This window comes from Protomyctophum bolini, assembly GCF_963924005.1.
Source record: "Protomyctophum bolini genome assembly, chromosome: 12".
Taxonomy (NCBI): Eukaryota; Metazoa; Chordata; class Actinopteri; order Myctophiformes; family Myctophidae; genus Protomyctophum; species Protomyctophum bolini.
Window position 1 is genome coordinate 31,066,014 of NC_137873.1, and position 14,422 is coordinate 31,080,435.

Sequence of the window (14,422 nt, forward strand, 5' to 3'; positions counted from 1 at the left end):
GTAGAACAGATAAGGGGATGTGCTTATGTGGCTACGCTACATTTGATTTTTATCATAGAGTAGCATTTTATATAGCGTAGAGACCTGTTTACGCCTCCACAAAAACACTGCCAGTGGTGCCAGATTGTGTGAGAGAAACAAGCATCCAGGGCACTAAAATAGCAGATAATACAACAAGCTCGTAGATTTGCTATTTTCAACAAAACAAATTTTGGGGGGGGGGGAAAGTGACAAATGTGGAACAACAACGACTGGCACAAATTGGCACAAATTATTTTAAGATGTAGGGTCCTTTGACTCCTTCAAACACATTGATGTGGGGGTCCTTGACCGTGACCTTGACAAGGCATGGGAATGTGTGAGAATCACTGGTTTGAACGACATTAGGAAATAAGCACAAATCATACTTTAGAGTTAATAAACAAGCCCAACAAGCAGCTTTACAGGAAAACACGCCCAGAGTCGCTTATAATAAGCGGACATGGCAACGCTCGAGCACCGCCGCTGTCCATCGACAGACCATATCTGGGAAATGTAGTTTCCCCACTCGGTTGTCTTTGGAGAAAAGTCCATTGCGACCTTAGATTGCGACACATGGCTTTTTAAACTACACAGCCCACAGTGCTTTGCGTTGTTGTCAGTCAGCGCCCCCATCTTGTCTCTCCGCCCTCATGAATATATATCAGTGATGTATTTGCGTAACAGGTCGACCGACGTTCATTTCATATTCTAACTGTAGTGTTTTGGGTCTAAATGAGACGTACGGTAGCTCGTCGTCTCCGCCCTGATCTGTCCCACAACGCGGCCAGCCTCTTCTTCTCTTCTCGGCTGCATTTTCATCGCTTAAAATGTTTTGTGGAACAACAGTGGAAGAAGACACCCTGCAGCCAGGAAGGAGAACAAGGCACGGCGTGAATGACCAGTGGTGTGATAAGTAGACTCCACCGCCCGGCCAGTGAGTCGGCGGACATTTACTGTGTTGTGATCACCTCCTGCCTGGCTCTTAAATGTAGAGGTTGGATGTTTGGCCAAGTGCGCACCACCGTTATCTAGTCTGTCTCGGCTAGTACTTTTCATTTGCAAAGATGGAAAGTGCGCAGCAGGCTGTCGCGGCGGAGGATGGCGGGGTGTCGGATGGAAACGCCGCGACCAAGTTGAAGAAGAAGCCCGGCGGACTGTCGCTGGCCGCCCAGGGGACTCCCGGCGACGATGATGGCGGTGGGCATTTGGCAGGTTCCCGTCTGGAAATGAAGAATGGGAATAATAACATCTCTCACGCTGCCTCCTCCTCTACGGCGGGGTCTACCGCCGCTTTAAACAAAAGTACCGGGACAGCTGCTTCTAATAATGGCCGGAGCTTAACCAGCAGCAACTCCAACTCTCTCCTGTTGAGACGAAGGCGGCTGAAGAGGAATCTCTCCGCCGCGGCTGCAACAACCACTGCCACCACCACCTCCTCAGCTGCTGTCACCGCCAAGATGAACTCGGCCCTCTCGTCTGCGTCTCTACACACTCGGAGTCTGGACAGGAAGACCCTGTTGAGGCAGCGGCAGAACATGCAGCTCCAGCCGTCGGACAGAGAGTGGATGCGCGCCGATCTCCACCGGGGCTCCATCCACGTCCACGACAGACTCACGCCCTCGTATCCTCCTCGACCGGTCCTCTGCACGATGGACACCACGGCCGGCGAGATGGCGCTGCGTCTGAGCAAACTCTGCAGTAAGTCGGGGTCAGCTTTGCGCACGTTTTGCAAAGATACTAGCCATATGACTGACCAAAATGGCAACTGTAATGTAAATTATAAATATAATGATGATAATCAATGCAAAGTGAATGGAGACGGAAGTATAAAATGCAACCATTTGAGTTCTTTGGAATCCACAGAATTCAGGACTGGCCTATCCGGCCAGCCAGGTGACAGATTGAGACTGCTGCTCATGGACAATGCAGATGACAGGCAAAAGCAACAGGACATCGATGGGAAACTTTTTACCCCAGACTCAGAGTCACAGGACAACATGACTTGTTCAACATCAGATCTAAATTCAAATTCTAACATGGATACCCACAACGATGACGACTCAGAGCAGAGGAACGGCATGGACAGTTACGGGTTAAACTCTGGCTCAGATGTGGAAAGCAGCAGTGCATTTGACGACCTCAGCTCCGGGGCCCGGCTCAGCGAGCACAGGGACTCTCTCAGCGACGACATGATCCTGGGCACGGATGCTTCCATCCTGAGCCCCACGTTTGACAGTGCCACAGACGGCCATGACACGTACGGCAGCTCCTCTGACGAATTGGAGCTCGATTGCCCCACCTCGTCGGGCACAAACATTGACCCCATTATTCCCCAACATCTCTCCAATGGCATCGACGCCATCTCGGCCGGCTACAAGCATTGCGACGCCGTAGGACATTTAAACAACATGACAAATGATACGGGGCAGGTGAACAGACTGAAGCCTCCTCGCAGTCTGGGCAGACTGCCACCCAGCAGCAGTGCGAGCTCATTGTCAAGAGCCTGTTCAACAGGTAATACACCTGACATCCAAGACCACGACGGCTGTGAAGGCACTTTAAAATCAGGGTCGACACCACCTGACCACAATGGAGATGCAGCATCTGACCCCTCCAGCCCCACACTTTACGTTCAGTTACACGGCGAAGCCGTCAGGAGGCTGGGGAAAGACGAGAGGCCTCTCCAGATCCAGAATGACTTTCTCTTTAAGCTGGGATTTAAGGACCCATGGCGAGTTCAAGAAGAAGGCATGAACACAGAGATTGGCTCCCTGTTACGGTTTTATGCAGGTAAATATGTTGCAATCACACCTATTCAGTTAACACACGTTCTGATACATACTCATTTGCCATATCTACAAGAAAAGGGCAAGCTCAAGCTCACAATGCATCACATGAAACTGCAACACATTCAGAGCTTGTAGATCTGCCATTTTCTGTGTAACTGTGTACTCACTCAGGCTTAACAGTGTCTTGTTCCAGGTTATCCTATAGGACCTGATAAGGCTTTCACTTTCACAAACCACATACATTGCTTATTTTGGACCATGTTACAACAGTTAGCCTACTTTGGCTGTATCAGAGAATGAGGCCAGTGCATTCATGCAGGTGCATAATGTGCTGCCAATGTACCAAAGCCACTGAAAACAAATACTTTACATTTCACTTCAGACAGTGAGAGTAATGTCCCACTGGACTAGCCTACTCTTCTCTTTTCTCACGAGGCCTGAATAGAAGAGGTTTACACACAGCTTCCTCTTCCTGTTTGCTGTGAATGTCAACTAAGTAAGGCATGTGCAACAAAGAGAAAGCTATTTGTTTTTGGATACACAGATTACACACAATAGGCAGTGGCACAATAAATGTGAAGAAAGTATATATTTATTATTCCAAAGCCTGCCATATAATGGCGGAGTGTCATGTTCAAGTGTAAGTATGCATGCTGGCATGAGGGGGTTAGAACAAGGTTACACTCGCTTGGCCAGAGAGACCTACACTGCCTTGGGGACATCCTTTAGATTCTCAATGCTTTTTCCCCCTTGCTTGTGGCCTTGGCCATTTGTGGTGGACCGAAACAGCACGTTGTGCTCCCATGGACACACATGACATCGCCACAAAAGCCACCGCCACAACTTATGGCGCTCAGACATGGGCCCTGTTCCGGCTATTGCCCCATTATCATCCTAATGAAAAGGCTGAAGGCTCTGTGTGGGCGGATGGAGAGAGAGAGGGGTGGAGGTGGGCGGTTGAGGGGGAGGGATGACTGGGGTGGTGGAGGGGGCGGGGGTGTCACCATAAACCCCAGCTCTGTGGACTTTGTGAATTTCTGGTCATTGAGATGCGGCACGGAGCCTGTCCTCTTGGCACCCAGCGCAGCGACTGTCACACTAGCTAACGGCCTGCCAAGCCCGGTTAGCATGCCCCCCTCCAGTCCAGAGCGCAGGAAGCTCTTTTTCATTTGCCACGCCGCTGCCTCCACCACTGCTGCTCTCGCTGCCACTGCTGAGCGAAGAGATCATGGCGTTATTTTGGGTGGGGGGGGTAGAGGGAGGGAGGGGGGGGAGTTGACGGTAGAGATGATTAGCAAAAACCCTTGTCTGTGTCGGGAGGATGTGCTCCTCCTGGGGAATGAATGAGGGTGTTTTAAATGTGAAGGTGAGCACTGAGCAGTTAATCTGTGGAGTGCCTGCAGTACTATACAGACAGACGCTGTCCGTCTGTCTGTCCCCTGGCTTCCTGGCCAGAATAGCATGTCAAAGGCAGAGGTCACTCGCTCGTTCTTCTGAAGTGTAGGCCGTTGTCCCGCTTCACCTTTACTGTCATCACGTGCGCTCCGTGACCTATTGTGCTGTTGAAAGACTTGTTCTTTGTTTGGTGGTTCGGAGAACTGTTGGCATGAATTAATTTAGATGGCCTCAGATGAGAGAGCGTTTATATATAGAATGACCGTGTATAGTATACCTAGTAGTGTTGCACGATTGTTCCTCCACAAGAATTGAGATCATGATTTTCACACGATTCTCATTTTTTCCATGAAACTATAAGTTGCTGCAGGTAGTACATTCAAAATGTAGCAACTGGAGCCTGCTACTGTTGCTTTAAACACACATCAAAGTGCTTGACTTAAACATCTCTTAAAGTCTCTCTCTTGTAGCAAAAACATAACAGTACCTCAAATGAATTGGACAGCCAACTAGTGCTGCACAATTATTGCTCAAATTTAGAAATGATATTTCATAGGTGTTTGAATCTAGATTTTTTTTCGCGTTAATTGGGCAACTCTAATTAGTGTGTGGGGCTTTATGTGATTTGCTGTCGTACTGTATGTTCTGCATGTACGTATGCTTTGAACCAAAAGAAAATGTGCACGGTGCCCTCAACAGGGCTGCATCCCGTGCACGCTTTTGCAGTCAGCTGAGTAGTGGCAGGCCAGGCAACGGGTAGCTCAGATGCTCCTCCGAGCCTGGACATCACTCCACGAGTCCACGTCCCATGTGAGAGAGCTTAGTGTGGTCACCTGAGCCCCTCCGCTCCCAGGCCGCTGAATTCTGCTTCACATTTTTAGTTGGCTGCAACACACAAGACTTTCCAAAACACACAGACGGACACACACAGGCATTGCATGGTAAAATCCTAAGCGTTGATTTAAACCATTTGCATCTCTGAGCGTGTGCGAATGGAATCCTTTTATTGTTCCATTTTCACTCTCTCAAGAGTTAATAAAAATAATACGCTCGCACGCTACCAAACTGCACGGTTTGCAGGAGCAACGATTTATTCGAAGATATTTCGGTACCTTCTTCAGGCATCAAAGTTAAACCAAGTTAAATGAATGGTCTCTATTTTTACAGTGTGTAAAGTAGAAACAGTGCTGGGTGCCCTCGTGTCCCACCCCGCCCCCTCACAGCATGCAAGGAATGTACGCTGGCTCCTCCAGAATGTCAGGCATGTCTTTTTGGGGAGGAAGTGGAAGGAGGCGGGGTCTAGGTAGGGGCTAGGAGGAGGATGTCTTTTTTGGGGGGGATTCCACGCTAGCATGCGTGTCACTGACACTTTAAATGCTAGTCCGTACATACAGTGAAGACAGAAAGAGGAGTGAACCAACCAGCCTCAGCTGACTTGCTGGCGGCCTCGCAGGCACAGCTGTCACTACTACTGTAGTCTCTTGTCACACTGAAGGTCTTTGTGTGTTTTCTATGCGTGTGCACGCAGAGAGGGCTCCGGTACAGGAAGTTCACTATGTAATCTCTCTCATTTATGGCGGTTCAATAGCTCAATAGTATGCCCCATTCAGCAGTTTCACTTCTTCTAGATAATGTTAAGTAATCATAACTCCTTAAAGGTTACTTGTAAATTGAACGTGTCTTACTGTCGTTGCTTGAAATGTTAAATGTTTCTGTAATAAGATTATGTAACGTAATGTAGTTGTAGTGTAGGCTAATATAATGTAGACTGTGTCTATAACAAGCAAGATGAAGCATGCACCCTCTTGGCACCTTTTTGTACTAACTGGGATCAAGGGGAGCATAAGAATGGAGAGGCAGTGACTGCTCAGCTGCAGTCAGTTTGTTGTGATGAATGCTGCCAAATGCTTTGGAAGGGTGCAGAGGCCAGTTTGATTTTCCCCGAGGTCAGGTCAAGCTTTGAGTTGAGCACACACTCCTCGGCGGCTAGATGAGAGGACCCAGTTGGGATTTGCGCGCGCACACACACACACACACACACACACACACACACACACACACACACACACACACACACACACACACACACACACACACACACACACACACACACACACACACACACACACACACACACACACACACACACACACACACACACACACACACACACACACACACACACACACACACACACACACACACACACACACACACACACACACACACAGTACATACAGCAGGTTGCCCAGATCAAAAGGCCGCTGTGCTCTTTGACAGGCTCACAGGCTTCTCGGGGGTACCACACAGGAAACGCTTATAATGCTTAGCCAGCAAAAGAAAAACATGATTCTTACTCCAGTCTATTGGAACAATTTAGCACAAAGAAATTAGAGTAATAGTAAGTAGTAAATAAATTAAAACAACTTGAAAGTGTGGTCACTAGTTCACACTGCAAGTCGTGGGTTTGCGGATGTCGGGACCCGGAAAAATAGTATCAGACTGAGGCCTTTCAACATGTATTTAAAATTTCGGGTTAATTGGTATGGTGTCTTGTTTTTAGGAAATAGCCTCTTCCACAAAATGTTTAGAATGAATGGCAGAAAATCTAGTTATTATTTTTTTCTAGACGGATGAGCGTGGCCTATATGAGTTATTGAGTTGTGTCACTATCCAAGAAATATCGATTTATTTTGATTCTACAAATCTACAACGTACGACTTAAAGATTACGATTAAAATTGCGACAAGACGTTATCTTTTTTTTTTTTTTTTTTCCTGCATAGCCATTGACTGAACATTTCTACCACCTACACCTATACGGGAAGCCTCATTGTAGGAACTAGTGAAGCAAACCCGATTTTGTATTCACTACTACATTATATGCAAGAGAAAAGACCAGCATATTAAACCCTAGCTCCCTCTGGCACTGGCCTTTAGGCTGAGGACCTATTATGCCTTACCAAACGCTAAATAATTAACTTTCATTAGCCTTCTCCTTAGCTTTGCAAATGCAAACACTCGCATTCAGGCACTTCCACCACGTTGGCTGCTTTCTGCAAGCTCTTTACTTGCACACTATTAAAGTTGAGATGGATTATGTTTTCTGAAGGCTGTTTCTTGTAAAACTAAATTGGTGTTTAGTTTTGGACGGCTTTATGACGGAAATTAATGACCACTGGCATACACTGACCTGAAAATGACTGCGGTAATACTCCTTTTCAATTCCACTCATTTTTAATAGACACGGTTTCTGTCAGAAACAAAGTCATGCATTCGGCATGGTGTGCCCAGTAGTGCCCAGCCAATTATGTCCTCGCGTGTTGTTTGCATCGTGTGCAAATTAAGGTGTGCTTGGTGTGACAGGTGCATCATGGGAAGTTATATTCACGCAGTACTGATGAAAAAATATATGATCAAACTTGTGCATCGATCGTGATGACAAAGTATGCTCATACTAGTGCCTGTTTGGACCTTGTATGCCCATTTCTCATCTGTCTGTCTCTCTGTCTATCTATACTTTTCCTGAAAAATGGTCGACAAGAAGGGCAGTACACGTAATCGGGTCGATTGTCCTGTCCATTTATTATTTATTCGTATTTGTGGAGGACTACATTCATGTGACATTCCTGAAAACACAAGTTTACTTATGTTAGTTTACTTAGATATACTGTATAGGCCTATGTAATAGATCTTTTTAAAGACGATTGTCTTTTTTTTTGCATGTCATGCTGCATTTTAGATAAGAGTGTAGAGAGACAGGAAACCTGGGACAGAGAGAGAGAGATGGGGAGGGGGGGGGGCAACATGCAAGACATGGCGGCAATTTGATTCAAACTCTGGTCCACGACATGACTCACCAGTCGCCGGCAGCACCCCGTATCTCTGCACCCTTCTGCCAGCTCACTGAAGACACTGCTCTGTGGCTGGTGTGACATGGTGACTTACAAAGGCTCTGCAGGGTTTTAAAGGCTTCATGAAATTCCCAGCTCCGTGGCAGCCATTAAATTCAGCACAGTGATTCGTTCTCATATCAACCTTCTTCCAGCTCAAGGAGCAAATATGCATTGATTAGGCCATGGAGACAGACACCCATTTGGTAATGTGTGTTTAATCTCTTGGAGTGGGACCCCAATCGAATCTACGCTGCTTGTGTTTGTCTTCCAATGACAAACACATTGTCACGTGTCTGTATCGCGCACCATGTGTGTCTCAGCACACCATATTGGCATTACACTGTATTGTTCCTATATTTTTAAGGTAAAAGGAGGGCAGAATGTAACACCTTTTTGAGCGTCTGTCTTTTGAAATTACAGTACGTAATCATATGGCAGCCAAGTCTATATGGTTTGTTTAGAACACTTAAACATAGTGTAGGCCGAGTCTATGGACTTTTAATGTTACCAACATCAACATTACTGGGCGCCCCTCACTTCACACAAGTGTGATTTTGTTTTTAATGCATGGCAACTGGCGAGTCGTGCGTTGTCTTGGTAACAATACAAGGAGCCCTCTGTGAATAATAAATTCTTAGTTATGGAGCCTTTTTGCACATCCAAAAGTCTATCGTCGTAGTCAGTCGCCCACAACATTTCAAAACCAAACGACTGGAGTATTGATTTCAGACGTACTGTAACTGCGTTAGCCAAAGACCTGTCCCCCCCCCCCCCCCCCCCCCCCCGTCTTGAGAGATTGCGAGAAGTGAGACACTGTCTATGCTGCCTCATCATCACTCCTCACTTACGTTCTCGCCAAGCGGCTAATTGTCCTCCTAAAAGGCCCAATGGCTGAGTCATTATGTAATCAGATCTCACGTTTCCAGAGCTCCAATGTGTGACTGCGCGTGTGTCTGTGTTGCAGAACAAGGAGAACGGTAAAATAATAAAGTGTGGCAGTTAAAGAAGCCATCATCCGTGTTCTTCTCTGAGACTTCGCAACAAAACTGCAAAAGCTTTTCAACAACATGGGAGTGTGGAAAAAGCCTGTGTGTGTGTGTGTGTGTGGGGGCGTAGAGCCGGTCTTGTTTTTGACTGTGGTCATGTACTGTGATACTGAGGTCGAGGTGGATGCAGATTTTTGGAAACTTTGGTGTGAGTGTGTGTGCACACTGCACAGTGAAAACCTCAGTGTTAACTTGAACTCTGACAGTGTTTGGGTGAGGTCTTAGTGTCTGTGCGTACTGTAACTCCTTAAGTCCACATTCTTTTATACTACTTTTTTATTACTACTTTGTTATAGTGCTGCACAATTAATCGAAAAACGATCACAATCTCCTTCTAGATTCAGACACCTATGAGATCTAATTTCTAAATTTCGGCAAGAATCGTGTAGAAGTTGTAGGCTGGCCAATTCATTTTAGTTACTCTTATGTTTTTGCTACAAGACAGAGACTTTAAGAGAGGTTTAAGTCAAGCACTTTGATGTTGTCTGTTTAAAGCCACAGTAGTTGGCTCCATGTGCCACATTTTGAATGTACTGTAGTAGTAATGTTCAGCAACTACAGACAAAAACAAAATCAATATTTTCATGGAAAAAAAAGAGAATCGTGATCTCAATTCTTGCGGAGGAAAATCGCTATTCACATTTGAGCAAGAATCGTGCAGCACTAACCATCGCCTATATTGAACGATGTCCAAGATATGCATGTGTTTTTGACACGTCCTTCACCCTGACTACCCTCCCTGCATGCCTCTCAGACGACGTGCACACACACACACACACACACACACACACACACAACATGTGTTTGAGGAGGGTGGGCTTTTTTGGGAGGACTCCGGCATCTTTGCAGTGCAGGCCATGACTCTGCATTCTCTCCAGTATAGTAGACCCCCCACCACCCCTCTAGGCTTGGCACGTCTCTCTGCCTCCATCCTCTTCTCAGCTCCAGTATAGTGGACCCCCCACCACCCCTCTAGGCTTGGCACGTCTCCCTGCCTCCATCCTCTTCGTCTTCGCAGCTCTTGTAACAAGATAACAAAGATAAGACTTGTGTGTCATCCCCCCTCCTCACACCTTCTGACAGCTTCCATTTATCTTCCCCTATCTCTTTATGTCTCTGACTGCAGCCTGCCTATTTCATCTTCTCTTATCTTTATTTCTCTGCAGCCTTCCTATTTTATCTTCTATCTTTATTTCTCTGCAGCCTTCCTATTTTCATCTCATATGTCTGCTGATATATATATATTTACATACATACATGACATACATACTAGGGATGCCGTTGATTAATCGATTTTCCGATTAATCATCACAGTCTCCGAAATCTGATTATTTCATAATCGAAAATCAAAAAAATGAAACCCTTTTTTTTAATAGCCAATATATAGGCTAATAAGTAAGGCTGCATGATATATCGAACATGTACCTTCATCAGAGTGGAGAATATAAGTATAAATCAAGTTGCGCAAAGCCACTCTTCTCTGCCCCTCCTCTCTAACAGACACAGTTAACGATCGCTTGTTGCCTGCCAGACAGACAATCAGATGAAATGAAGGCAGGTGTAGAGTAGAGTGTAGACTAGTGAACTGAACGTGTTCTCTTTATATCAAGTACTTCATACCAGCCCCTTATGAAACTACTTCTCCCCAAATCCAAATGGATTTCATTTTCCATCCTGAATGGCAGTAACTAGCATACAATGAGAACTGAGAAGATCACTTTGTGGCATCCCTAATACATACATACATACATACATACATACACCAATTGGCGATCGGACAATATTTGACATAATCATTTTGGAAACTTCTTCTCTGTGATCGGAATCTGTCCCAAAAAACCTGATCGGAGCACCTTTTAATTGGTGTATATAATCTGAAAACTACAGTGTCTGTTAACAATAGCTACTCCCATGCTATCGCTATCCGCTGTCTTGTGTCTATGCTGTTAACGGCACCTCTTCCAGCAGGCCCAAAATATTGGCTTCAGCTCACCTTCATCATTCTCTCTTGCTCTCTTGTGGGCTCTCTCTGGTGTGAGATGTGAGAAACTGGGAAGGCTGTGTGTGTGTTGTGTGTGTGTGTGTGTGTGTGTGTGTGTGTGTGTGTGTGTGCCTGCCTGGCATTACAGTCGAGCTCATTTGAGCTGAGGCCCTATTGGAAAGTGGGAGGACGGAGACGTCACCGGTATAGTTGCTCCGGTATGGTAACTAGCTCAATCTAGGCCAGTGGTTGTTCCCAACCTTTTATGTACCAGGGCCCAGTTCAAAATCTCAAAAGAGTCTACGACGCGGCCCACCCATATGACCACTAAAAACACAGCAGCCATTCGGCTGCGGTGTTGAGTGGTCGGATGGGTGGTCCGTGTGCATTTCCAGAAACTTTTTTTTTAAATATATTACTATTACAATTTAGGCATTTAGCAGACACTCTTAATCCAGAGCAATTTACAGTAAGCAAGAACGACACACGGTAATACATCAAATACATAGAAATAGCCATCAAGAGTCATAAGCAAGCTAAGAACCTTAGTGACAATATCTGTACAGATGTCTACATAAAATGCTATCTAATTTTCATAAGTTTAGCCTTTGCATATGCCTGTAAGGTCGTCGAGGCTAGTGCAGGTGTTATGGGCTAACATGGAGTCTGAACTGAAGAGGTGAGTTTTCAGACTACGATGGAAGATTGTGAGATATATTATATAATACAAATGTGGGGTTTTTCTGCCTTTACAGTACAGTACAGTGGAGATTGACAGGACACAGGGAGATAGTCTGGGCCACGGTCCACAGGTTGGGAATCGCTGAATTGATGTAGGGCTAAAAGAATGTCATGCTGATATGTCATTCCTGCCGTCTCGTCCAGGGAAGAGCGGGGGGGGGGGGGGGTCGGGTGTTGGGTTAGTGTGGTTGTGGCTGCCGGGCTGCCTGGGTATGTCCAATCATGGCATGCCTTCTCTCAAGCTGCCTGTCAAACTTCCCTTGAGGAATTTGCTCTGGGAGGCGATGCCGCCGAGGGTTGGAGGAGTCAGTGTGTGATGCTTTATGAGCGTGGCGGTGAAGGTGTCTGTATGTCTTCTCCACGAGGAGGAGGAGGACAGCCCCGAGCTGAGCCCCAAACCGCTGCCTCTGGCCACATGGAGGGAGGGGAGGGGAGTGAGGGAGGCAAGGAGGCGGATTAGAACTAGGCCAGCGGGGGCTCATATTCTCCCCAGCTTTGATCACCAGTGACACAGCCTAATGCCAGACAACATCTGCAACTCTCAGCATTAAAAGCGGCCCGCGAACTCTCTGATTATTACGGAACATGCTGCCTGCCAGCCTTGCTTTCTGCCTGCCTGCTCCAGAACAAGCACTGCATCAGTTTCCCAAAACGCAACATCCTTAAAGTAATTTGTTGTGCTGTGCCCCCGGGCCTGTGTACTGTGTTCCCTGTGAGAGGCCACTGCACATTTCACTTTTAAAGCATTGCAAATTGGACGATAGTCACGATATGTTATGTATATATTTCTTACAGGGTCATCTGCTTACCATTATGGAGATGCATTTGTTTTGCATAGCAACCACTCGAAACAAGTGCACGAATGTGAAACATGACCTGTTAACATTCACCTTTTGAGTCATCCAAGACAAAGCTATAGATCAGTTTGTTTTGGTGGAGCCGCACTTGTTTTGATGGACTCTGCTCTAATACGGATTGGCAATAGTTCAAAGTTCAGCTTCTTCAAAGAATAGGCTTATATAACACAGCCAGGGTCTTCTTCTGCTTCCTTCCTGGCCCCGCTGTCTCTCTCTCTATACTGTTAGAAAGTCTTTGAAAACGCTGTGAGTCTGACTGTACTACAGGGAGAGAAGCCCATTACGTGCAGTGCAACACACGCTCGTTTCACAATGCCAACATGCATGGCTACTTAAAGTGACAATGTTGTTCTTTTAGGAGCAGCGGTTATGAATCCCATTCCAGTTTATCTTGCATGTTGTCAGTGATTGTACAATGGCGTCCTGATCGATGCTGCCTGCGTGCGTGCGTTCTCACACTATAGCTGTGACAAAGCCAGCTACATTGCTGCTGAGTCGCTGTCAGAGCGTTGCTGAAGCCACACTGTGATGCAAAGGCTAGGTAAATAGCACAGAGAACTGGTTAACGGCAAGATAAAGAATGCGTTTTTTTTCCTTCTCGTTCTGGAACGGAGCAGGAACTGTGAGGAGAGCGAAGAGGAGTGGAAGTGGTGAAACAAAAACATATTATTGATTGATTGCTTCACTGCGTCATCGCAGCACTGGAAAAAAAAGTTGAAGCCGTGTCAACTTTCTTTTGGAAGCGTGACGTCATGGCGCCAAGAGTTGGCCGTCATTTTGTAGCTTCACGACAGTCTCTTCCGCTGAAAATGACGTGTGGCCTGTTGCTTTGTCGCTGCTGTGTGAATGCGGCATCAGAGTGCGATGCTATACAGTTTTTGAACTCCGGATGCATTCTGGGACGTAGTTTATGGATGGCGCACCGCCGTAAAGTAGCGTAGAATTGCATTGCACAAATAATATTCTTTGCGAGCTCTCGTGGGCCTCGTAAAATGTGGCGCCGGGCCAGATTTGGCCTGGCTGGCGGGCCTTGAGTTTGACACATGTGATCTAGGGTCCATCCTTCCCCTTTGCAAAGCCAAACTCGACTATTAACCGTTAATTGATTTCAGCTGTGCTACTTTGACAATTATACAGGCCACGAGAGAAAAGAGGAGCTGTCACCTGCTGAACTGAGAAGCTCGCTCTCTCATATTTCCCATCACTCATTTGTTGGCCAGTGTTTTTTTCTTTTTCTGTGTCGTTACTTCTATTTCAGGCCAGTTACTTCTCTTAACTCACAGCACTTGCTATAGCTACTCTCCCAGTCACTCTGGTTAAACTTCCCCTAATTCTCTCTCTCTCTCGCTGTCTCTCTCTCTCTCTCTCGCGTTCTCTAGCTCTCTCTCTCTCTCTCTCTCTCTCTCTCTCTCTCTCTCTCTCTCTCTCTCTCTCCTGTCTGTTCTATAACCCCCCCCCCCACCCCCCAGTGGCACCGCGTTCACATGGCCCTCGCATGTGACACGGAGACGAGCCAAAAACACCCCGGATGCCTCCTGCTCCGGCCCTCCACTGTTCCAGGACCTCGTTAAATTTTAAACAAAACAAAGGGGAAGGAAGGGAAAGGGGGCGAAAATGGAGAAGAAAGAAAGAGAGAAAGCAAAGCACGTGAGGCCGGGGGAATGTGCAGCAACATCACATTCTCATTCATTCAGTCC

The 14,422-nt window shown here is 46.5% G+C and overlaps 1 protein-coding gene across 1 annotated transcript in view; it reads left to right on the forward strand.

Annotated features, from left to right (window-relative positions):
- Nucleotides 1-696: 696 nt before the first annotated feature.
- The window catches only part of phlpp1 (PH domain and leucine rich repeat protein phosphatase 1), a 78,355-nt gene continuing 64,629 nt past the window's right edge, over nt 697-14,422 (forward strand). The window contains exon 1 of the mRNA XM_080778766.1: nt 697-2,811. Within this exon, the coding sequence (XP_080634892.1) occupies nt 1,086-2,811 (1,726 nt within the window). The 5' untranslated portion in view covers nt 697-1,085. The remainder of the gene's footprint in view (nt 2,812-14,422) is intronic.